Source organism: Ranitomeya imitator, chromosome 1, assembly GCF_032444005.1.
Source record: "Ranitomeya imitator isolate aRanImi1 chromosome 1, aRanImi1.pri, whole genome shotgun sequence".
NCBI lineage: Eukaryota > Metazoa > Chordata > Amphibia > Anura > Dendrobatidae > Ranitomeya > Ranitomeya imitator.
In genome coordinates this window covers 1,214,117,979-1,214,143,085 of record NC_091282.1, presented here as the reverse complement: position 1 = coordinate 1,214,143,085, position 25,107 = coordinate 1,214,117,979, and the positions used below count along the sequence as shown (strand labels likewise).

Below are 25,107 nucleotides of genomic sequence, written 5' to 3'. Positions count from 1 at the left end.
TATCGGTCACATCCTTGATCATCGCACCTGGAAGGCAGCATACTTCTCTTGCAGTTATGTCCGGTCTGCAGATGGCTGCTTCGGTGCCTCTCAGTAGTGAGTCTCCCACCACCACCACTCTTCGTTGCTTCTTGGCTGTACTTTTTGCTGTCACTTGTTGCTGTGTGCCCTTTTCTTTTTTGCTTGCTGGTATTGCTTCATCCTTAGGTGTGCCATCTTCATCCTCTACAAAGATTTGATATCGGTTCTTCAGTTGTGTGGTTGGTGATTTCTCCATGGTCTTCTTGCTTCTTTTGGTCACATGTTTCCACTCATCTGCTTTTGGAGGTTCTCTGACACTTTTTTCACCTTCTGTGACCAGTAGAGATGCTTCTGTTCTGTCTAGAAAGTCTTCATTCTCTTTGATGAGTTTCAAAGTTGCTATTCTTTCTTCCAGACCCCGCACCTTTTCTTCTAAAAGGGCCACTAGTCTACACTTCTGACAGGTGAAATTTGATTCTTCTTCTGGTCGGTCTGTGAACATGTAGCACATGCTGCAGCTCACCATGTAGGTTGTCACATCTGCCATGTTGCTCCTAGATCCTGCTGACTTGCTGTGTGTTTTCCTTCTTGTGTAATCTACTCAGCCAAGCTCTCTTGCAATAATATCCTACAGGCAAAAATTCGCGCGCCATAAGGCGCGCGGTTTGGTGATGCTTTCCAAGCAGCTGGTCCCGGCTGTACCCAACGATCTTCTACCTTAGGGAGACTTCGCTTTTCCCAGAAGGCACCTGGAATATGCAAATTAGCCTCCTCAAGCTTGAATCCCTGGTTTGGCGATGCTTTCCAAGCAGCTGGTCCCGGCTGTACCCAACGATCTTCTAGCTTAGGGAGACTTCGCTTTTCCCAGAAGGCACCTGGAATATGCAAATTAGCCTCCTCAAGCTTGAATCCCTGGTTTGGCGATGCTTTCCAAGCAGCTGGTCCCGGCTGTACCCAACGATCTTCTAGCTTAGGGAGACTTCGCTTTTCCCAGAAGGCACCTGGAATATGCAAATTAGCCTCCTCAAGCTTGAATCCCTGGTTTGGCGATGCTTTCCAAGCAGCTGGTCCCGGCTGTACCCAACGATCTTCTAGCTTAGGGAGACTTCGCTTTTCCCAGAAGGCACCTGGAATATGCAAATTAGCCTCCTCAAGCTTGAATCCCTGGTTTGGCGATGCTTTCCAAGCAGCTGGTCCCGGCTGTACCCAACGATCTTCTACCTTAGGGAGACTTCGCTTTTCCCAGAAGGCACCTGGAATATGCAAATTAGCCTCCTCAAGCTTGAATCCCTGGTTTGGCGATGCTTTCCAAGCAGCTGGTCCCGGCTGTACCCAACGATCTTCTAGCTTAGGGAGACTTCGCTTTTCCCAGAAGGCACCTGGAATATGCAAATTAGCCTCCTCAAGCTTGAATCCCTGGTTTGGCGATGCTTTCCAAGCAGCTGGTCCCGGCTGTACCCAACGATCTTCTACCTTAGGGAGACTTCGCTTTTCCCAGAAGGCACCTGGAATATGCAAATTAGCCTCCTCAAGCTTGAATCCCTGGTTTGGCGATGCTTTCCAAGCAGCTGGTCCCGGCTGTACCCAACGATCTTCTACCTTAGGGAGACTTCGCTTTTCCCAGAAGGCACCTGGAATATGCAAATTAGCCTCCTCAAGCTTGAATCCCTGGTTTGGCGATGCTTTCCAAGCAGCTGGTCCCGGCTGTACCCAACGATCTTCTAGCTTAGGGAGACTTCGCTTTTCCCAGAAGGCACCTGGAATATGCAAATTAGCCTCCTCAAGCTTGAATCCCTGGTTTGGCGATGCTTTCCAAGCAGCTGGTCCCGGCTGTACCCAACGATCTTCTACCTTAGGGAGACTTCGCTTTTCCCAGAAGGCACCTGGAATATGCAAATTAGCCTCCTCAAGCTTGAATCCCTGGTTTGGCGATGCTTTCCAAGCAGCTGGTCCCGGCTGTACCCAACGATCTTCTACCTTAGGGAGACTTCGCTTTTCCCAGAAGGCACCTGGAATATGCAAATTAGCCTCCTCAAGCTTGAATCCCTGGTTTGGCGATGCTTTCCAAGCAGCTGGTCCCGGCTGTACCCAACGATCTTCTAGCTTAGGGAGACTTCGCTTTTCCCAGAAGGCACCTGGAATATGCAAATTAGCCTCCTCAAGCTTGAATCCCTGGTTTGGCGATGCTTTCCAAGCAGCTGGTCCCGGCTGTACCCAACGATCTTCTAGCTTAGGGAGACTTCGCTTTTCCCAGAAGGCACCTGGAATATGCAAATTAGCCTCCTCAAGCTTGAATCCCTGGTTTGGCGATGCTTTCCAAGCAGCTGGTCCCGGCTGTACCCAACGATCTTCTAGCTTAGGGAGACTTCGCTTTTCCCAGAAGGCACCTGGAATATGCAAATTAGCCTCCTCAAGCTTGAATCCCTGGTTTTAGTTGTTGGAGGGAGAAGGGGACGCAGGCTCTAAGTTGTCGGAGAAGGAGGAGGGGGCTTAGGCTGTAAGTTGTTAGAGAGGACGGAGGGGCTCAGGCTGTAAGTTGTCGGAGAGGGAGGAGGGGGCTCAGGCTGTAAGTTGTTGGAGAGGACGGAGGGGCTCAGGCTGTAAGTTGTTGGAGAGGGAGGAGGGGCTCAGGCTGTAAGTTGTCAGTGATGAAGATTGGGGTACTGATGAGCTTATGACCCCAATCACACCCACGCTGCTGTCATCGGCTATGGCCACTGGAGATAGTCACACAATATATATACACGCCGCGTGGTCACTATTATATACATCTGTGCATGACACTTTGTGAACCTGTCAGAACTTTTCATCTTTCTGCATAAATTTCACCAGAAACTGCATCAGATTTTCCACAAGTCGTTAAAGTGGATAAAGAACCAAATAAAATTAGGCAAAAGATCAGAATTCTTATCTCGTTTGCTAATGGTAAAAGTAAGTGCACCCTTGCCTTCAGTATCTTGTTAGTCCCTTGAGCAGCAATAACTGCGTGTAAACATCTGCGGTAATTCCTGATTATTTCTGCACATCGGAGGGAGAAATTTTAGGCTGTTCCTGACCAATAACTGCCTGACAAATCATCTTCACCTGTGATGTTGGTGGTTTTCTCCACGAACCTCTCGCTTCTAGACCTTCCACAATCTTTCTATGAGATGAAGGTCAGAACGGGGACCCGGCCGCTGCAGAACCTCATCTTTATTTTTCTATGAAGGGAGCCCGTCACCATGTAAATGCCATCCAATCTGATGGCATCAGGACAGGGGGCAGATGGATGTGCAGGCCCTGATAAGGTGGTGTGCTGGAGCCAGGGACAGCAGAAAGCTCCGTGGAGTAAGGCATCCTAAACTTGCAAATGTCTCCACTCCCTGTAGCCGATCACATTGCCCCATGTTGCACAGTAGTCAGTGCTCTGCTGCCGTCATTACAACGACTCTGATTAACCCCAGAGAAAGTGTCACTGCTATAGGAGGATTTTCCTGAAATGCTCTGGTCCTTAAACAGCTGACAACATAGCAAAGGATTTCAGTGTGGAAAGTTGGCTACTTTCACACTTGCGTCAGTATGGGTCCGTCTCTAAGCGTCGAGCCGACGTACGTTGTGAAATTTGTGCACGACATGGGCAGCGGATGCAGTTTTTTGACGCATCCGCTGCCCATTCTGAAGTCCAAAGAGGAGGGGGCGGAGTTCCGGCCACGTATGCGCAGTGGAAAATGGCAGACACGACGTACGAAAAAACATTACATTGAACGTTTTTTCGTGACGGTCCGCCAAAACAAGACAGATCCGTTGCACGATGGACGCGACGTGTGGCCATCCATCGCAATCCATCGCTAATACAAGTCTATGGGCAAAAAACGCATCCTGTGGGCACATTTGCAGGATGTTTTTTGCCCAAAACGACGGATTGCTAAAAACGCAAGTAGCCTTAGGCTTCTTTCACACTTCCGTTGGCAGGCGGCCGTCAATGCGTCGATGCGACGTATTGATGGATGCGTCAAAAATAGTGAAAAACGAAAATGCAACGCTAGACGGTTCCGTCGAAAAACTGGATCCGTTGCATCCGTCTTGTCCATTTTCCCATCCGTTTCTTTGACGGATCCTTTTCCATGTCTACAAATGGGAGTCTCCCAAAAGTGATTCGCTACTGGAAAATTATGGAAACCTCTATATTGAGTGTTTTAACACCCCATCTTTGACAGGGTTTAGAGCAAGTGGCAGAAATGGAAGGAGTTCTAGCAAAAGATTGTGACCATCTATGCATCTATCCATCAGGCAGGCTTCTTGCTGGCACATTGAGGAATGAAGCCACAGGCCAGGTTTATATAGATTTGGGGCAGTCTGGCCAATTGGCTACTAAATACAGATTCTGAGCATGCTCAGTGTAAAAAAAACGGATTCCAGCGCTGGATTCCGTCATGCGACGTGCCACGATGGATCCTGCGTCCATAGGCTTCCATTCTAGCCAATGACTTATGCCGCAGGATCCATCGTAGCACGTTTTCCCACGCAGACAAAAAAACGTTTCATTGTACTTCTTTCCAGACAACGTGTCGCCAAATTCCGCAGGATCCAGTGCGCGACGGACGAAACGTGTGGTCATATGTCGCTAATACAAGTCTATGAGAAAATGCAGGATCCTGCGGGCAAATTCGCAGGATGCGTTTTTTTCACAAAATGACGCATTATGATGGGAGATAAAAGACGGGAGTGTGAAAGAGGCCTAAGGGACAAAAACATTTCCAGGTACGATATCCATCATGGACACTGTGAAGACATCATCAAGAAGGGGCTGAAATCCAGCACCACAAGGACATTACCAAGAACTGGACACAAATGAAGGAAAGACAAGAACATTAGTGCTGGAGGCAGACAGCAACATTAGAGGAGCTGCAGGAATTTCTGGCCAGTCCTGATTGTGTCCTGTACTATTCATATTTCTGGCCAGTGCAGTCGGGGGACAATATGGAAGTCTTTTCTTACCAAGTAAAAATTCATACCTAGATATGTTCTGCTAAACCATCCATCACATCGGCAAAAAGCTGGAAATATGAGCTGGCTGATGAGACCAAGGGGGAACTTTGTGGCCATAGTTCCAACAAAGTCAACACCGCACATCAGCAGAAGATCCCCATCCCCACAGTGAGGCATGGTGGGGACAGCATTGTGCTCGGGGGTTCTTTTTCAGCAGTTGGAACTGAGGAGTTAGCCAAAGGGGAGGGGTTTATAAACAGAACAAATATCAGACAATTTTACATTAGAACCTTCCGACCTAGGGTAAAAAGCTGAAGATGAGGAGGAACTTCACCTTTCAGTGACAATGACCCTAAGCAACCTCGAAATCAGCAAAAGAATGGCTTCTCCAGAAGATGGAGGTTCTGGAATGATCAATCCCAAGCACAGACCTGAACCAAGGGACAATCTGTGGTGACATGAAGAGGGCGCTGTACACAGGAGATGCCTCCGCAATCTGTGGTGACCTGAAGAGGGCGCTGTACACAGGAGATGTCCCCGCAATCTGTGGTGACCTGAAGAGGGCACTGTACAGAGGAGATGTCCCCGCAATCTGTGGTGACCTGAAGAGGGCGCTGTACACAGGAGATGTCTCCGCAATCTGTGGTGACCTGAAGAGGACGCTGTACACAGGAGATGTCCCCGCAATCTGTGGTGACCTAAAGAGGGCGCTGTACACAGGAGATGCCCCCGCAATCTGTGGTGACCTGAAGAGGGCGCTGTACACAGGAGATGTCCCCGCAATCTGTGGTGACCTGAAGAGGGCGCTGTACACAGGAGATGTCCCCGCTATCTGTGGTGTCCTGAAGAGGACGCTGTACACAGGAGATGTCCCCGCAATCTGTGGTGACCTGAAGAGGACGCTGTACACAGGAGATGTCCCCGCAATGTGGTGACCTGAAGAGGGCGCTGTACACAGGAGATGTCCCGCAATCTGTGGTGACCTGAAGAGGACGCTGTACACAGGAGATGCCCCCGCAATCTGTGGTGACCTGAAGAGGGCCCTGTACACAGGAGATGTCCCGCAATCTGTGGTGACCTGAAGAGTACGCTGTACACAGGAGATGTCCCCGCAATCTGTGGTGTCCTGAAGAGGACGCCGTACACAGATGTCCCGCAATCTGTGGTGACCTGAAGAGGACGCTGTACACAGGAGATGTCCCGCAATCTGTGGTGACCTGAAGAGGACGCTGTACACAGGAGATGTCCCCGCAATCTGTGGTGTCCTGAAGAGGACGCCGTACACAGATGTCCCGCAATCTGTGGTGACCTGAAGAGGACGCTGTACACAGGAGATGTCCCGCAATCTGTGGTGACCTGAAGAGGGCGCTGTACACAGGAGACGTCCCCGCAATCTGTGGTGACCTGAAGAGGGCCCTGTACACAGGAGATGTCCAGCAATCTGTGGTGACCTGAAGAGGATGCTGTACACAGGAGATGTCCCCGCAATCTGTGGTGATCTGAAGAGGGCGCTGTACACAGGAGATGTCCCGCAATCTGTGGTGACCTGAAGAGGACGCTGTACACAGGAGATGCCCCCGCAATCTGTGGTGACCTGAAGAGGGCCCTGTACACAGGAGATGTCCAGCAATCTGTGGTGACCTGAAGAGGATGCTGTACACAGGAGATGCCCCCGCAATCTGTGGTGACCTGAAGAGGGCGCTGTACACAGGAGATGTCCCCGCAATCTGTGGTGTCCTGAAGAGGGCGCTGTACACAGGAGATGTCCCCGCAATCTGTGGTCACCTGAAGAGGATGCTGTACACAGGAGATGCCCCCGCAATCTGTGGTGTCCTGAAGAGGACGCTGTACACAGATGTCCCCGCAATCTGTGGTGACCTGAAGAGGACGCTGTACACAGGAGATGTCCCCGCAATCTGTGGTGTCCTGAAGAGGGCGCTGTACACAGAAGATGCCCCGCAATCTGTGGTGACCTGAAGAGGACGCTGTACACAGGAGATGCCCCCGCAATCTGTGGTGACCTGAAGAGGGCGCTGTACACAGGAGATGTCCCCGCAATCTGTGGTGACCTGAAGAGGACGCTGTACACAGGAGATGTCCCCGCAATCTGTGGTGACCTGAAGAGGACGCTGTACACAGGAGATGTCCCCGCAATCTGTGGTGACCTGAAGAGGACGCTGTACACAGGAGAGGCCCAGCAATCTGTGGTGATCTGAAGAGGACGCTGTACACAGGAGATGTCCCCGCAATCTGTGGTGACCTGAAGAAGGCGCTGTACAAAGGAGAGGCCCAGCAATCTGTGGTGATCTGAAGAGGACGCTGTACACAGGAGATGTCCCCGCAATCTGTGGTGACCTGAAGAGGGTGCTGTACACAGGAGATGCCCCACAATCTGTGGTGACCTGAAGAGGACGCTGTACACAGGAGATGTCCCCACAATCTGTGGTGACCTGAAGAGGACGCTGTACACAGGAGATGTCCCCACAATCTGTGGTGACCTGAAGAGGACGCTGTACACAGGAGATGTCCCCGCAATCTGTGGTGACCTGAAGAGGACGCCGTACACAGGAGATGTCCCCGCAATCTGTGGTGACCTGAAGAGGACGCTGTACACAGGAGATGTCCCCGCAATCTGTGGTGACCTGAAGAGGACGCTGTACACAGGAGATGTCCCCGCCAGCTGTGGTGACCTGAAGAGGGCGCTGTACACAGAAGATGCCCCCGCTATCTGACAGATGTGCCATGCTGATAGACCCCAACCCAGAAACACTGACCGCTGCCAGAAATTCACAGGGACTGCAGCAAAATATTAGTGTAAGGTTGTAGAGATTTATGCAACCACGTGATTTTACTTTTATTTTTCCACCTTTGTACAAATCCTTCAAAATACAAACTGAAATCTTTCAGATTGTGGACGACGTTAAAAAGGGAAAAGTTCTGAAATTATTTCTCTTGGGGTATTTATATGACAAAATCCTGGCCTATTATCAGGGGTGTGTAGACTTTTTATACCCACTGTATTTCCATCTACTCAGCTTTTCCTGCTCTAGAACAAGATATTTTCACAATCGGCTGCATTTTTATAGCGATAGCTTCTCTTTATCCACTATCTTGTAGGAAGACTTACGGCTTTGTGTTGATGTCTTGCTCCATGACCCATGTTCTCCTGAGACATAGCTGATGGACAGAGGTCCTAATATTTACCACTAGAATTTCCTGTAAAATCCACAAATCATTGTTGCATCAATGATGGCAGCCGTCTTCGCCCAGATGCAGCAGAAAAGGCTAAAATCCTTCCTGACACCACCACAACCAGGCTCCTCAGACATATGAGCTCTTTATGATGTGGTGCAGTATTTTTTCTCTAAACAGAACATTTCTCCTTTGTGGGCAAAAGCTTTGTTTTAGTCTCATCCATCCACAAAACATTGAACTAGTAGTCTTCTACCTTCTCTGGGTGATCTTTAGGAAACTGAAGGCAGGCAGCAATGTTCTAATGGAGAGCTGTGGCTTTCTCCTTGGTCAGCCACGCAGACCACTGTTGTTCAGTCCCCTTGATGGTGGACTCCTGTACATTAAAACAATCGCTTATGTAAGAGGCCTTAAGTTGCTTTGTGGTGACCTTAGGTTCCTTTGTCACCTCAGTGACTTTTATGCCATTTTGGCTTAGAGTGATCCTTGTTGGGTGACCGCTCCTGGAGAAAGTAATAATAGTCTTGAATTTCCACCATCTGTGACTGATGGTGGACTGACTGGGGATTGACAGCTCTTTAGAGACGGTTTTGTAACATATTCCAGTCTGATGAGCATAAAGAACTCTCCTGAGGTCCTCAGAAATCTCCTTTGTTCGTGCCCTCCCTCAGACACTTCCACAAAGATGTTGTGAAGATGAGACTTTGATAGATCCTCGTTCTTTAAACACAAATGGTCACCCACTCACACCTGATTGTCTTCTCATTACAAACACCCGGCTTTATTTATCTGCTAATCCTAAAGGTTCACATACTTTTCCCACTCTCAGAAATGAAACATTGGATGATTTTTCTCATTTTAATATTTGTGCCATTTTTTATTTGGTTCTTTATCTACTTTTAGAACGTGTGAAAATCTGATGTAGTTTTAGGTCAAATTCATGCAGTAATATGGAAACTTCTGAAGGGTTCACAAACATACAAGCGCCATTGTATGCACATCCACATAATATACGTATACATACAGTCCACCATGTTTCTGATGCCAGCTCATACATAAAAAAGCTGAAACTAATGCGATTTTGAATTTTTCTTGTATTACAGATATAATATACTGCCCCCATACAGCAGATCGGCACAGTCCACACTATCATAACGGGACGTTCAGAGTCAGTGAGGACTAAGCCAAAGAGCAGATTAACCAACAGCAATGACATTCATTGTACTCTGAAGGCTGCCGCACATTAGTGATGGGGCATTCATACTCCCTCCACCACCAAATCCACAGCTTCTAATAGATGGAGTCACTACGAGGCCCTGGTCTTCAGATGGGATAGAAAAGATTTGATCATATAACATCTTCACCAATATCCAATAATCACACTACAAGTAGTGGCCATACTGCACAGAAACCTTTCTTACCACCTCTTCTAGGCTTAACATTTAAAGAGACGTGTAATGTCCTTTCATCCTCAACCACACAAAGACGTCTCCTGTACCACTCCTCCATCATCAGTCACAACCTCATCTCACCACCTTCTCCAAGACTTTTCCTGTACTATTCCTCCATTATCAGCCACGGCCTCATTTCACCTCATCTCACCCTCATGCCCAATACTTCTCCTGTACCACTCCTCAATGAGTCACAACCTCATCTCACCATCTTGTCCAACACTTCTCCTGTACTACTCCTCCATCAGTCACAACCTCATCTCACCCTCATGCCCAAAACCCCTGTACTACTCATCCATCAGTCACAACCTCATCTCACCCTCATGCCCAATACTTCTCTTGTACCACTCCTCAATGAGTCACAACCTCATCTCACCACCTTCTCCAAGACTTTTCCTGTACTATTCCTCCATTATCAGCCATAGCCTCATTTCACCTCATCTCACCCTCATGTCCAAGACTTCTCCTGTACCACTCCTCAATGAGTCACAACCTCATCTCGCCATCTTGTCCAAGACTTCTCCTGTACTACTCCTCCATCAGTCACAACCTCATCTCACCCTCATGTCCAATACTTCTCCTGTACCACTCCTCAATGAGTCACAACATCATCTCGCCATCTTGTCCAATACTTCTCCTGTACCACTCCTCAATGAGTTACAACCTCATCTCACCATCTTGTCCAAGACCTCTGTACTACTCCTCCATCAGTCACAACCTCATCTCACCCTCATGCCCAATACGTCTCTTGTACCACTCCTCAATGAGTCACAACCTCATCTCACCCTCATGCCCAATACTTCTCCTGTACCACTCCTCAATGAGTCACAACCTCATCTCACCCTCATGCCCAATACTTCTCCTGTACCACTCCTCAATGAGTCACAACCTCATCTCGCCATCTTGTCCAAAACCCCTGTACTACTCCTCTATCAGTCACAACCACATCTCACCCTCATGTCCAATACTTCTCCTGTACCACTCCTCAATGAGTCACAACCTCATCTCACCATCTTGTCCAAGACTTCTCCTGTACTACTCCTCCATCAATCACAACCTCATCTCACCCTCATGCCCAATACTTCTCCTGTACCACTCCTCAATGAGTTACAACCTCATCTCACCATCTTGCCCAAAACCCCTGTACTACTACTCCATCAGTCACAACCTCATCTCATCACCTTCTCCAAGAGTTCTACTGTACTTCTCCATCAGTCACAACTTCATCTCACTACCTTCTCCAAGACTTATCTGGTACGACAACTCTATCAACCACAACCAAATCTCACCATCTACTTAAAGAATTCTCCTGCACTACTCCTCTGTTATGAATCACAAACTTATCTCCTCGCCTTCTGCAAGACTTTTCCCCATCATCAGTCATTACGTTATCATCTTGTCCAACACTTCTGTACTACTCCTCCATCAGTCACAACCTCATCTCACCACATTCTTGAAGACTTCTCCAGTACTGCTGCTCTTTTAGTCACAACCTTATTTTACCACCGTGTCAAAATACTTCTGTACTAGTCCTCCATTGGTCACAACCTCACCTCTCCACCTTCATCAAGACTTGATCTGTACTACACCTCCAACAGTCACATACTCATCTCCACAGCTTCTCCAAGACCTCTTCTATACTTCTCCATTAATCACAATCTGATTTCAGCACCTTCTCAAATACTTCTGTACTACTCCTCCAGTCACAACCACATCTCCCCACCTTCTAGAAGACTATTACTCCATCATCTGTCATAACCCCATCATCTTGTCCAGGATTTCTCCTGTATTACTCCTCTATTAATCACAACTTCATCCTACCACGTTCTCCAAGAGTTCTCCAGGACAATTCCTCCATCAGTCACAATTAGTGATGAGCGAATATACTCATTACTCGAGATTTCTCGAGCATGCTTGGGGGTCCTCCGAGTATTAGAGCTGGGCCTGTGTAGTGACGTCACGGATTGGTGATATGGGAGGAAGGGGTAATTCTTCACACTTCTGTACTACTCCTCCAGTCACAACCACATCTCCCCACCTTCTAGAAGACTATTACTCCATCATCTGTCATAACCCCATCATCTTGTCCAGGATTTCTCCTGTATTACTCCTCTATTAATCACAACTTCATCCTACCACGTTCTCCAAGAGTTCTCCAGGACAATTCCTCCATCAGTCACAATTAGTGATGAGTGAATATACTCATTACTCGAGATTTCTCGAGCATGCTTGGGGGTCCTCCGAGTATTTAGTGTCGGAGATTTAGTTTTTCTTGCCGCAGCTGAATGATTTACATCTGTTAGCCAGCATAAGTACATGTGGAGGTTGCCTGGTTGCTATCAGATGTAAATCATTCAGCTGCGGCAAGAAAAACGAAATCTCCGAGCACTAAAAAATACTCGGAGGACCCCCGAGCATGCTCGGAAATCTTGAGTAACGAGAATATTCGCTCATCACTCGTCACAACCTCCTCTCACCAGCTTCTCCAAGATTTATTCTGTCTCTTCCATGAGTCACAACCTCATCTCACCACCTTTTACAATACTTCTCTGGTACTACTCCTCCATTTGTCACAACCTCATCTCACCACCTTTTACAATACTTCTCTGGTACTACTCCTCCATCAGTCACAACCTCATCTCACCACCTTTTACAATACTTCTCTGGTACTACTCCTCCATCAGTCACAACCTCATCTCATCACCTTTTACAATAGTTCTCTGGTACTACTCCTCCATCAGTCACAACCTCATCTCACCACCTTTTACAATACTTCTCTGGTACTACTCCTGCATCAGTCACAACCTCATCTCACCACCTTTTACAATACTTCTCTGGTACTACTCCTCCATCAATCACAACCTCATCTCACCACCTTTTACAATACTTCTCTGGTACTACTCCTCCATCAATCACAACCTCATCTCACCACCTTTTACAATACTTCTCTGGTACTACTCCTCCATCAGTCACAATCTCATCTCGCCACCTTTTACAATACTTCTCTGGTACTACTCCTCCATCAGTCACAACCTCATCTCACCACCTTTTACAATACTTCTCTGGTACTACTCCTCCATCAATCACAACCTCATCTCACCACCTTTTACAATACTTCTCTGGTACTACTTCTCCATCAGTCACAACCTCATCTCACCACCTTTTACAATACTTCTCTGGTACTACTCCTCCATCAATCACAACCTCATCTCGCCACCTTTTACAATACTTCTCTGGTACTACTCCTCCATCAATCACAACCTCATCTCATCACCTTTTACAATACTTCTCTGGTACTACTACTCCATCAGTCACAACCTCATCTCACCACCTTTTACAATACTTCTCTGGTACTACTCCTCCATCAATCACAACCTCATCTCACCACCTTTTACAATACTTCTCTGGTACTACTCCTCCATCAGTCACAACCTCATCTCACCACCTTTTACAATACTTCTCTGGTACTACTCCTCCATTAATCACAACCTCATCTCGCCACCTTTTACAATACTTCTCTGGTACTACTCCTCCATCAATCACAACCTCATCTCACCACCTTTTACAATACTTCTCTGGTACTACTCCTCCATCAATCACAACCTCATCTCACCAACTTTTGCAATACTTCTCTGGTACTACTCCTCCATCAATCACAACCTCATCTCACCACCTTTTGCAATACTTCTCTGGTACTACTCCTCCATCAATAACAACCTCATCTCACCACCTTTTACAATACTTCTCTGGTACTACTCCTCCATCAATAACAACCTCATCTCATCACCTTTTACAATACTTCTCTGGTATTACTCCTCCATCAATCACAACCTCATCTCGCCACCTTCTTAATGTCTTCTCCTGTACCAGTAAGTATTCCTATGTGGTCTTCGCACTCCCTTAAATGTAAGAACCAGATAGGACTGCTACCTCTGCGACTTCTATACCAATGTCTATACTTTCCATATAATGCATGTAGCGATTCCATGGTTTCCATCATTACACAAATATTACAGTTACAATCACAAGTCAGGAGAGTCCAGGCTGAGCACACCCATCGCAGAAATGTCCAGAATGTCCACTCTGCTTGTAGAAAGTTCTTGCATCAGGTTCCAAGCATAAGAGCATTTTCTATCCAAAATGTTATCTTTTGTGGCCTTTGGGACATCATGTCCCTCCACAATATGTCCTTCTCTCCATTAGAATTCATGAAAGGGTTAAGCTTGTGACGTTAGTTGTGTGGGGGCGCAACAGACCCCAATGTCCTTTTGAAAATGCCAGGACACGAGAGACACAGAAATCATTGTGTGATCGGCTTCTGAGATGGAGCCTGGCTGCCCTGGACATAATCCTACAGATGTCTGTAGGGATGCTTCATACCGACCTCACCATGCAGTATACATGTATACCATGCTGAGATGGGAGTGTTGGGGCCCTGTGGAAACCTGTAAGGAATTTCTATATGATCTCATGCTCATGTCCAGTAGCTCTTTGGGGGCTTGTGTCTAGAACCTCCATTGGTACTCCTTTCCAACGTCACCATGAGGGCTCATATCTGCCATGTTTCTTTGTACTTGAACTTAGCGCATCCTATATCTGTGACACTACCACTTTCTTGCACGGACACATATTAACATGTCACAACAAAGTATTCAAAGTCCGGTGCCAGACATCATGAGCAGCTGATGGCAGGGTACGGCGCCAGACATGACTAACTGATGGCGGTTTCCGGGCCAGACATCATAACCAGCTGTTGTCAGGATCCAGTACCGGACATCCTCACCAGCTGATGGCGGGCTCCACAGTGGATATCCTCACTAGCTGATGGTGGTGTCCAGTTCCTGACATCATTACCAGCTGATGGCGGCGTCCAGCAGTAGACATCTTCACTAGCTGATGTCGGGGTACAGCAATGGAGATTATCACCAGCTGATGGCACAGTCCACAGTGGACATCCCCACAAGTGGATGGCGGGTTCCAGCAGTAGACATCTTCACTAGCTTATGGCAGTGTCCAGCACCTGACATCATCACCTGATGGCGAGGTGCAGCAGTGGACATCATCACCAGCTGATGGCGAGGTGCAACAGCGGACATCATTACCAGCTGATGGCGAGGTCCAGCAGTGGACATCATCACCAGCAGATGGTGAGGTGAAGCAGCGGACATCATCACCAGCAGATGGCGAGGTCCAGCAGTGGACATCATCACCAGCTGATGGCGAGGTGAAGCAGTGGACATCATCACCAGCTGATGGCGAGGTCCAGCAGCAGACATCATCACCAGCAGATGGCGAGGTCCAGCAGCAGACATCATCACCAGCTGATGGCGAGGTCCAGAAGCGGACATCATCACCAACTAATGGCGAGGTCCAGCAGCGGACATCATCACCAGCTGATGGCGAGGTGAAGCAGCGGACATCATCACCAGCTGATGGCGAGGTCCAGCAGCAGACATCATCACCAGCAGATGGCGAGGTGCAGCAGCAGACATCATCACCAGCTGATGGTGAGGTGAAGCAGCAGACATCATCACCAGCTGATGGCGAGGTCCAGCAGCAGACATCATCACCAGCAGATGGCGAGGTCCAGAAGCGGACATCATCACCAACTAATGGCGAGGTCCAGCAGCGGACATCATCACCAGCTGATGGCGAGGTGAAGCAGCAGACATCATCACCAGCTGATGGCGAGGTCCAGCAGCAGACATCATCACCAGCAGATGGCGAGGTCCAGCAGCAGACATCATCACCAGCAGATGGCGAGGTGAAGCAGCAGACATCATCACCAGCAGATGGCGAGGTCCAGCAGCAGACATAATCACCAGCAGATGGCGAGGTGAAGCAGCAGACATCATCACCAGCAGATGACGAGGTGAAGCAGCAGACATCATCACCAGCAGATGGCGAGGTCCAGCAGCGGACATCATCACCAGCAGATGGCGAGGTGCAGCAGCGGACATAATCACCAGCTGATGGCGAGGTGAAGCAGCAGACATCATCACCAGCAGATGGCGAGGTCCAGCAGCGGACATCATCACCAGCAGATGGCGAGGTGCAGCAGCGGACATAATCACCAGCTGATGGCGAGGTGAAGCAGCAGACATCATCACCAGCAGATGGCGAGGTCCAGCAGCAGACATCATCACCAGCAGATGGCGAGGTGCAGCAGCGGACATCATCACCAGCAGATGGCGAGGTGCAGCAGCAGACATCATCACCAGCAGATGGCGAGGTGCAGCAGCAGACATAATCACCAGCAGATGGCGAGGTGCAGCAGCAGACATCATCACCAGCAGATGGCGAAGTGCAGCAGCAGACATCATCACCAGCTGATGGCGAGGTGCAGCAGCAGACATCAGAGGATGAACACTGTCACACCTAGCCCTGCACGCACAGCTGACTCCGACCAGTGTAGGCAATGCTCTGGTGATCTCCTGCCCTGACAGTGTACAGTACATAGATCTATACTGCTGCTGTGTAGGATTCTCCAAGCTGAGACACTGTAACGAGACCTCAGCTGTGTGAGCAGGACTCCGTCACTAGGCCTGGCATATACAATGTATATTATACACAGGGCTACATATGGGGGTGATATACAGCGCGGGCGGTTACCTGCAGGCTGAGGGCGATCTGCCGGATGTACAACATGTTCAGGTCCTGTAGGATCCACAACTTCTCCTCCATATCTGACCACAGGTCCGGGGGCTCCCAGGGGCGACCTCTGTCCTGCGCCATCAGCACACCCCGAGTCCCTGCAAACGAGGATCTGTCACCCGGAGCCCAGAGGGGAGCCCCACACCCCAGATACAGGGAAGGCAGGGTGATATACAGGGGCGCAACGTTATACAGAGGGATCCCCGCACCCCAGATACAGGGAAGGCAGGGTGATATACAGGGGCGCAACGTTATACAGAGGGATCCCCGCACCCCAGATACAGGGAAGGCAGGGTGATATACAGGGGCGCAACGTTATACAGAGGGATCCCCGCACCCCAGATACAGGGAGGGATGGGTGTTATACAGGGGCGCAACGTTATAAAGAGGGGCCGAGCACATCAATAAAAAGTACACAGCATAGTACACCGCTATACTGAGACCGGAGGGTTATAACGGGAGCAGGAGATTATAGTGTTATAATGAGTCTGGAGCGTTATACAGAGAGCAGGAGATTATAGCGTTATAATGAGTCCGGAGCGTTATACCGGGAGCAGGAGATTATAGTGTTATAATGAGTCCGGAGCATTATACCGGGAGCAGGAGATTATAGTGTAATAATTATTCCGGAGCGTTATACCGGGAGCAGGAGATTATAGTGTTATAATGAGTCCGGAGCGTTATACCAGGAGCAGGAGATTATAGTGTTATAATGAGTCCAGAGCGTTATACCGGGAGCAGGAGATTATAGTGTTATAATGAGTCCGGAGCGTTATACCGGGAGCAGGAGATTATAGCGTTATAATGAGTCCGGAGCGTTATACCGGGAGCAGGAGATTATAGCGTTATAATGAGTCCGGAGCGTTATACCAGGAGCAGGAGATTATAGTGTTATAATGAGTCTGGAGCGTTATATCGAGAGCAGGAGATTATAGTGTTATAATGAGTCCGGAGCGTTATACCAGGAGCAGGAGATTATAGTGTTATAATGAGTCCGGAGCGTTATACCAGGAGGAGATTATAGCGTTATAATGAGTCTGGAGCGTTATACCGGGAGCAGGAGATTATAGTGATATGAGTCTGGATCGTTATCCTGGGAGCAGGAGATTATAGTGTTATAATGAGTCCGGAGCGTTATACTGGGAGCAGGAGATTATAGTGTTATAATGAGTCCGGAGCGTTATACCGGGAGCAGGAGATTATAGCGTTATAATGAGTCTGGAGCGTTATACCGGGAGCAGGAGATTATAGTATTATAATGAGTCCGGAGCGTTATACCGGGAGCAGGAGATTATAGCGTTATAATGAGTCTGGAGCGTTATACCAGGAGCAGGAGATTATAGTGTAATAATGAGTCCGGAGCGTTATACTGGGAGCAGGAGATTATAGCGTTATAATGAGTCTGGAGCGTTATACCGGGAGCAGGAGATTATAGTGTAATAATGAGTCCGGAGCGTTATACCGGGAGCAGGAGATTATAGCGTTATAATGAGTCTGGAGCGTTATACTGGGAGCAGGAGATTATAGCGTTATAATGAGTCCGGAGCATTATACCGGGAGCAGGAGATTATAGCGTTATAATGAGTCCGGAGCGTTATACTGGGAGCAGGAGATTATAGCGTTATAATGAGTCCGGAGCGTTATACCAGGAGCAGGAGATTATAGCGTTATAATGAGTCTGGAGCGTTATACCGGGAGCAGGAGATTATAGCGTTATAATGAGTCTGGAGCGTTATACTGGGAGCAGGAGATTATAGTGTTATAATGAGTCCGGAGCGTTATACCAGGAGCAGGAGATTATAGCGTTATAATGAGTCTGGAGCGTTATACCGGGAGCAGGAGATTATAGCGTTATAATGAGTCCGGAGCGTTATACCAGGAGCAGGAGATTATAGCGTTATAATGAGTCCGGAGTGTTATACTAGGAGCAGATTAGTGTTATAATGACTTTATCTGGGGGCACTGACCAGGGTGAGGGGTGTTATTTCGGGGTCCCCTATATACACACATATGAGGTCCCGTTTGCTGCTGTCCCGTCCACGTCCTTCTCCTCTTCTCTTCCTCTCCAGCACTTTCCTTCCGCCTCTTGCCTGTCCCTCCTGCTCAAAGACCACCATTCATAGCCAGCCTCCCCTCCCCCAGCCCGAGGTTAACCCCTCACACACCGCACGCCTTCAATTACATCCTACAGTATATACAGCCCGTGTATATATATATATACAGTGGGGCAAAAAAGTATTTAGTCAGTCAGCAATAGTGCAAGTTCCACCACTTAAAAAGATGAGAGGTGTCTGTAATTTACATCATAGGTAGACCTCAACTCTGGGAGACAAACTGAGAAAAAAATCCAGAAATTCACATTGTCTGTTTTTTTAACATTTTTTTTGCATATTATGGTGGAAAATAAGTATTTGGTCAGAAACAAACAATCACGATTTCTGGCTCTCACAGACCTGTAACTTCTTCTTTAAGAGTCTCCTCTGTCCTCCACTCATTACCTGTAGTAATGGCACCTGTTTAAACTTGTTATCAGTATAAAAAGACACCTGTGCACACCCTCAAACAGTCTGACTCCAAACTCCACTATGGTGAAGACCAAAGAGCTGTCAAAGGACACCAGAAACAAAATTGTAGCCCTGCACCAGGCTGGGAAGACTGAATCTGCAATAGCCAACCAGCTTGGAGTGAAGAAATCAACAGTGGGAGCAATAATTAGAAAATGGAAGACATACAAGACCACTGATAATCTCCCTCGATCTGGGGCTCCACGCAAAATCCCACCCCGTGGGGTCAGAATGATCACAAGAACGGTGAGCAAAAATCCCAGAACCACGCGGGGGGACCTAGTGAATGAACTGCAGAGAGCTGGGACCAATGTAACAAGGCCTACCATAAGTAACACACTACGCCACCATGGACTCAGATCCTGCAGTGCCAGACGTGTCCCACTGCTTAAGCCAGTACATGTCCGGGCCCATCTGAAGTTTGCTAGAGAGCATTTGGATGATCCAGAGGAGTTTTGGGAGAATGTCCTATGGTCTGATGAAACCAAAATGGAACTGTTTGGTAGAAACACAACTTGTCGTGTTTGGAGGAAAAAGAATACTGAGTTGCATCCATCAAACACCATACCTACTGTAAAGCATGGTGGTGTAAACATCATGCTTTGGGGCTGTTTCTCTGCAAAGGGGCCAGGACGACTGATCCGGGTACATGAAAGAATGAATGGGGCCATGTATCGTGAGATTTTGAGTGCAAACCTCCTTCCATCAGCAAGGGCATTGAAGATGAAACGTGGCTGGGTCTTTCAACATGACAATGATCCATGTGGCCTAGCCAGTCTCCAGATCTCAACCCTATAGAAAACCTTTGGAGGGAGTTGAAAGTCCGTGTTGCCAAGCGAAAAGCCAAAAACATCACTGCTCTAGAGGAGATCTGCATGGAGTAATGGGCCAACATACCAACAACAGTGTGTGGCAACCTTGTGAAGACTTACAGAAAACGTTTCACCTCTGTCATTGCCAACAAAGGATATATTACAAAGTATTGAGATGAAATTTTGTTTCTGACCAAATACTTATTTTCCACCATAATATGCAAATAAAATGTTAAAAAAACAGACAATGTGATTTTCTGGATTTTTTTCTCAGTTTGTCTCCCATAGTTGAGGTCTACCTATGATGTAAATTACAGACGCCTCTCATCTTTTTAAGTGGTGGAACTTGCACTATTGCTGACTGACTAAATACTTTTTTGCCCCATTGTAGGAGTGTATGTGTATATATATATATATATATATATATATATATATATATATATATATATATATATATACACACACACACACACTGCTCAAAAAAATAAAGGGAACACTTAAACAACAGAATATAACTCCAAGTAAATCAAACTTCTGTGAAATCAAACTGTCCACTTAGGAACAACACTGTTCGACAATGAATGTCACATGCAGTTGTGCAAATGGAAAAGACAACAGATGGAAATTATTGGCAATTATCAGGACCCCCACAATAAAGGAGTGGTTCTGCAGGTGGGGACCACATCTCAGTACCAATGCTTTCTGGCTGATGTTTTGGTCACTTTTGAATGTTGGTTGTGCTTTCACACTCGTGGTAGCATGAGACGGACTCTACAACCCACACAAGTGGCTCAGGTAGTGCAGCTCATCCAGGATGGCACATCAATGTGAGCTGTGGCAAGAAGATTTGCTGTGTCTGTCAGCGTAATGTCCAGAGGCTGGAGGCGCTACCAGGAGACAGACCAGTACACCAGGAGGGAGCCGTAGGAGGGCAACAACCCAGCAGCAGGACCGCTATCTCAGCCTTTGTGCAAGGAGGGACAGGAGGAGCACTGCCAGAGCCCTGCAAAATGACCTCCAGCAGGCCACAAATATGCATGTGTCTGCACAAGTGGTTCGAAACCAACTCCATCAGGATGGTCTGAGTGGCCGATGTCCACAGATGGGGGTTGTGCTCACAGCCCAACACCGTGCAGGACGCTTAGCATTTGCCACAGAACACCAGAATTGGCAAATTCTCCACTGGCGCCCTGTGCTCTTCACAGATGAAAGCAGGTTCACACTGAGCACATGTGACAGACGTGACAGAGTCTGGAGATGCCGTGGAGAGCGATCTGCTGCCTGCAACATCCTTTATCATGGCCGGTTTGTCATTGGGTCAGTAATGTTTTGGGGTGGCATTTCTTTGAAGGGCCGCACAGCCCTCCATGTGCTCGCCAGAGGTAGCCTGACCACCATTAGGTACCGAGATGAGATCCTCAGACCCCTTGTGAGACCATATGCTGGTGCGGTTGGCCCTGGGTTCCTTGTAATGCAGGACAATGCCAGACCTCATGTGGATGGAGTGTGTCAGCAGCTCCTGCAAGATGAAGGCATTGAAGCTATGGACTGGCCCACCCATTCCTGCAATAGGAGGGTATATACAGAGTAATAGGAGGGGATATACAGAGTAATAGGAGGGGATATACAGAGTAATAGGAGGGGATATACAGAGTGTTACAGAACCCCCCCAGCACCAAGAATGTTATGCAGTATATGTATGTATAATAGTTTCCATGTGAAATGCATCAGTTCACAGGCTGCGCCTCTGGACAAGATATTCTCTTTCTGACCTCCCCCATCTTTGTAATTCCCACAGTAAATATTGGCAGGCTCCGGCCCCCTGCGGCTATTGTAATGTAGGTCTGGCCTGCTGTGTTCCTATTGGCCTGCCCTGTGTATCTGTGTTATATATTCGGTGTGCTGTAAATAAAGGTTGTTCTTAGACTGGAAATACGTGGAGAAGCAGTCAGCTTTTATATGCTCTCATGTAATCAAGAAATTCCTGCCAGCGTCATTCATTCAGAATCCAGCAAAAGCAGAGTGGACCTCCTGAAGCACGGGGTGGTACTGAAAGAGGTACCCCAGCTTGGTAGACCCCGTTACACTGGTGGCAGACAGCAGGATGTGATATCCCTTCTACAGGAGGAAAGGAATGAATGGAAGCCCGAGGGTTAATCACCAGCAACAAAACAAAAGCGGATTTGATAGCAGCCATCATGGAACACGACAGTGCAGCGCCCCCCAATGTGAACGTGGAGGAGACTGAATTCCAGAGGGAGGTAAAGAACAGACTGGCGTTCTATGGCCCAAACCCTGCAGTAGAGATCATACGAGAGGTGATGGCTGATGTGCGTACTGATCTGAAGGAAGAGATGGCCGAGCGGACCAGGATAGAGCTAGCCAAGATGGAGATGGCAGAGCGGAGAGTCAGCGAGCAGGGGGGGCTCTGGCCTCCGACCAGGTACCTTCAACAGTAAGCCACAAAAAGATCCAGTATAATGCCTTCCGACAGTTAGGGGAGGCAGAGGTAGATATTGATGGCTTTCTGCAGGACTTTGAGCGGCAGTGTGCCCTTCATCAAGTGAAGCTGGCGGAACGGGTTCAGATTCTGGCCAGCAAGCTGACAGGCCGGGCAGCGGACGCCTATCGCACGGTACCCGATGAGGACTGTATGGACTATGAGCAGATCAAAGAAGTGATCTTGGCCCGGTATGCGCTGACACCAGAGGCATACCGCCAAAAGTTACGCGGACTTATAAAACGAGTAACCGATACCCACGCTGAATGGGCCTGTAAATTGCGGCGGTCACTGCTACAGTGGGTACAAGGGAGCCAAGCAACCACTAAGGAGGACGTCCTCCAGCTCTTCTTGTTAGAACGATTCTTTAATGGACTAAACCCCGAGACACAGGAATGGCTTGAGGATAGGCGGCCAATGACTCTTGAGGAAGCCGCTCGTCTGGCCGATGAATATCATGACGCCAGGAGGCCTCAGTTGTCCGGATCAAAGATGGTCACTAGGGGTCCATCCATGGACCTGGAGGGCCCCAAACCACCGAAGATTGTAGGGGGACCAGCTAGAAACCCGGCCTACCACAGTTCCCCTGGGGCGCGATGCCACACCTGCCGTCAGCTGGGCCACCTGCAAAGACAATGTCCCAACCGGACTCAGCATACCCAGTGGCCAAAGGCGGGAACAGCTACCTTCCGCCGGGCCGCTGTACACTGCTACAAAGGCGAAGCTGACCCGGCATTGGGGGCCACAACTAACCAAGGGGTGGAAGACATGGAGGAAGTGCTGCATGAAGTAGACCCCGTGCGGGCAGCCCGGGCAGATAATCGGCAACAGCATCGACAGGTCATGTGGGTTAATGGGTGTGAGGAAACTGTATAATATCAGTAATAGTTTCTCTGCCTTTTAGCACCATAGCTGAGGGAATTCTGCACTCCTAACCATGGTGCTGAGAAACACATGGTCGCTGTAAAACCCCCCTTCTTTTTCCCCTTCCCATTACTTCAGAGTTTAGCTTTCCTTCTCAGAGAGTGTGGGGGTTTTAGGAGAGCCACGGTATTTACGACCGGCATTTCCTGCCGTGCAAGCTCTTGTCCAGCTATAAGTGAACTAGAAACTTCTAGGATCCATGAAAGATTCTTTGTTTGGTTTTTGTACGATATTATGCACAATGTTTACGTTAAGAACACGAAAATATATATTCGTATTCTCACTCGGTGTATCTACCCATCCCGCGAAACACGGGCTTCTAACTTCATCTGGTAAAGAAGTAGGGATTTCTCTGTAAATATGTATCCCAGATAGGACATATTTGATCTCATTAGAATGCCCACGTTAATCCGAGATGAATGCTGGGTTTGTTATGACTATGACATGTTTCTATAGAAATTAGAGAAAATAGTTTAAAGTTTGCTCAGAATGTAGAGAGAGGAGGGTCTGGATAAACCAGCCTTTCTGTGATGTCACAGCCTTAAGGTTTTAAGTGTCTGGCAGGCTCTGAGGAGTCTCTTCTTCTTGACTTCTTGTCTTCTCCTGAAGCCAGTAACGTCCAATGAGCTGGGACGTATGGTTGCCTGCCATGCTTTGAACATGTGAGTGTTACCTTTTCTCATTTAATCCCTGTTTATTTCATAATTACCCTGTACATATTTGCAATTGTCTCATTTGTAACATCTTTATAAAATATTTTTCATAAAGCACTGCCTAATTTTTATGGGATATAATATTATATGTTAGTTCATTCTCCATGCTCTAAAAACCGTACCCTAAGTCTTCTGAAGGGAAATACGCTACTGTTGTGTTGGGTTAGCTTCGGACCCGTTTAATCGAAGCTGGTGGCAGCGAAAGTGTGCTGACTTTTGGGGTTATGTTGTAGCACCTGCGGCATTGATAATTATTGTTCCTGCCTGAGTGGGAGTAGTTTACCGCGTCGCTGCAGCGTGCCCAATAGCCAGTACATAGCAGGCAGCCTGTCGGGCGACTAATTACCCAGGGTGCAGTACCTAATCTGACCTGAGAGTAAGGGGGGCGCCAGAGAGCTACAAGTGTTAAGTGGAACTGTAAGCGGGATATACATAAATCCCTGCAGTTTGTGGTATATTGAAAAGCAGTGGGATACCTAAAATAAGCCCCTGCTGTAAACTAAGAGGTCAATACCCTTGTGTGTGTTTCATCACATCGTGGAGTGGAGGGATAACTAAGATAAGCCCCCCTGCACCTGTGATAGCCGTCTGTTGGCCTAAAGTCACCTCGATCCGTGACGTAGGGGTGACGGTCACGGTGTGAATCGTGACAAATTGGTGGCAGCGGTCAGGGGAATCCTGACAATGGGAAACGCATGCAGGGACTAAGAGATTCCGGAGCAACTTTGACCCTTGTGAAGCCTCATCTAGTCCGGGACCAAGAGAAGACGGACCGGACAGTGGCAGTCCGTGTAGCAGGGGGAGCCATACATCGACTGCCCACTGCCAGGATTCACCTGAACTGGGGAGTTGGGGATGGCCTTGTTGAGGTTGGCTTGATGGAGGGTTTGCCTGCAGATGTCTTGCTGGGAAATGACTTGGGGCCCATGTTGTCTGCCTTCTCGGTTGCCCCTCTGGCTGAGACATATCCTGTGACCACCCGGAGACAAGCTCGAGTTGCGGAGGCGGAATCACACTCAGAGGAGGCCCAGGTAAGACATCCCAGCCCTACACGTATTCCCATAGCCAGACACATTTCTTGGGCCACCACAGATGAATTTAAGAGGGAGTTACTTGAGGATCCTTCATTGGAGGGATATCGTTGGAAGGCACAGGAGGGGAGAGGGGTACTGGAAGGGGAACAGTTTATATGGAAGCAGGGACTCCTCTACCGGATCACAGAGCAGCACCACACAGGGACGAGCCCCACCATAAAACGACAGCTGGTAGTTCCCAAGAAGTATAGGCAGGAGTTACTGCAAATCTCTC

At 48.2% G+C, this 25,107-nt stretch overlaps 1 protein-coding gene across 4 annotated transcripts in view; it reads right to left on the bottom strand.

The window, feature by feature from the left end:
- Positions 1 to 25,107, bottom strand: part of RTKN (rhotekin) — a 149,241-nt gene that overhangs the window by 61,470 nt on the left and 62,664 nt on the right. The window contains exons 1-2 of one of the 4 annotated variants that reach the window (XM_069745012.1): positions 18,295 to 18,357; positions 16,245 to 16,384 (exon numbers count right to left, since the gene is read on the bottom strand). The exons of 1 other annotated variant lie outside the window; for it this stretch is intronic. In XM_069745012.1, coding sequence (XP_069601113.1) covers positions 16,245 to 16,367 — 123 coding nt within the window. In that variant the 5' untranslated portion in view covers positions 16,368 to 16,384; positions 18,295 to 18,357. Of the gene's footprint in view, positions 1 to 16,244; positions 16,385 to 18,253; positions 18,358 to 25,107 lie in introns of those variants that run through there. 2 more of the 4 variants (XM_069745011.1, XM_069745010.1) reach the window with 2 other exon arrangements.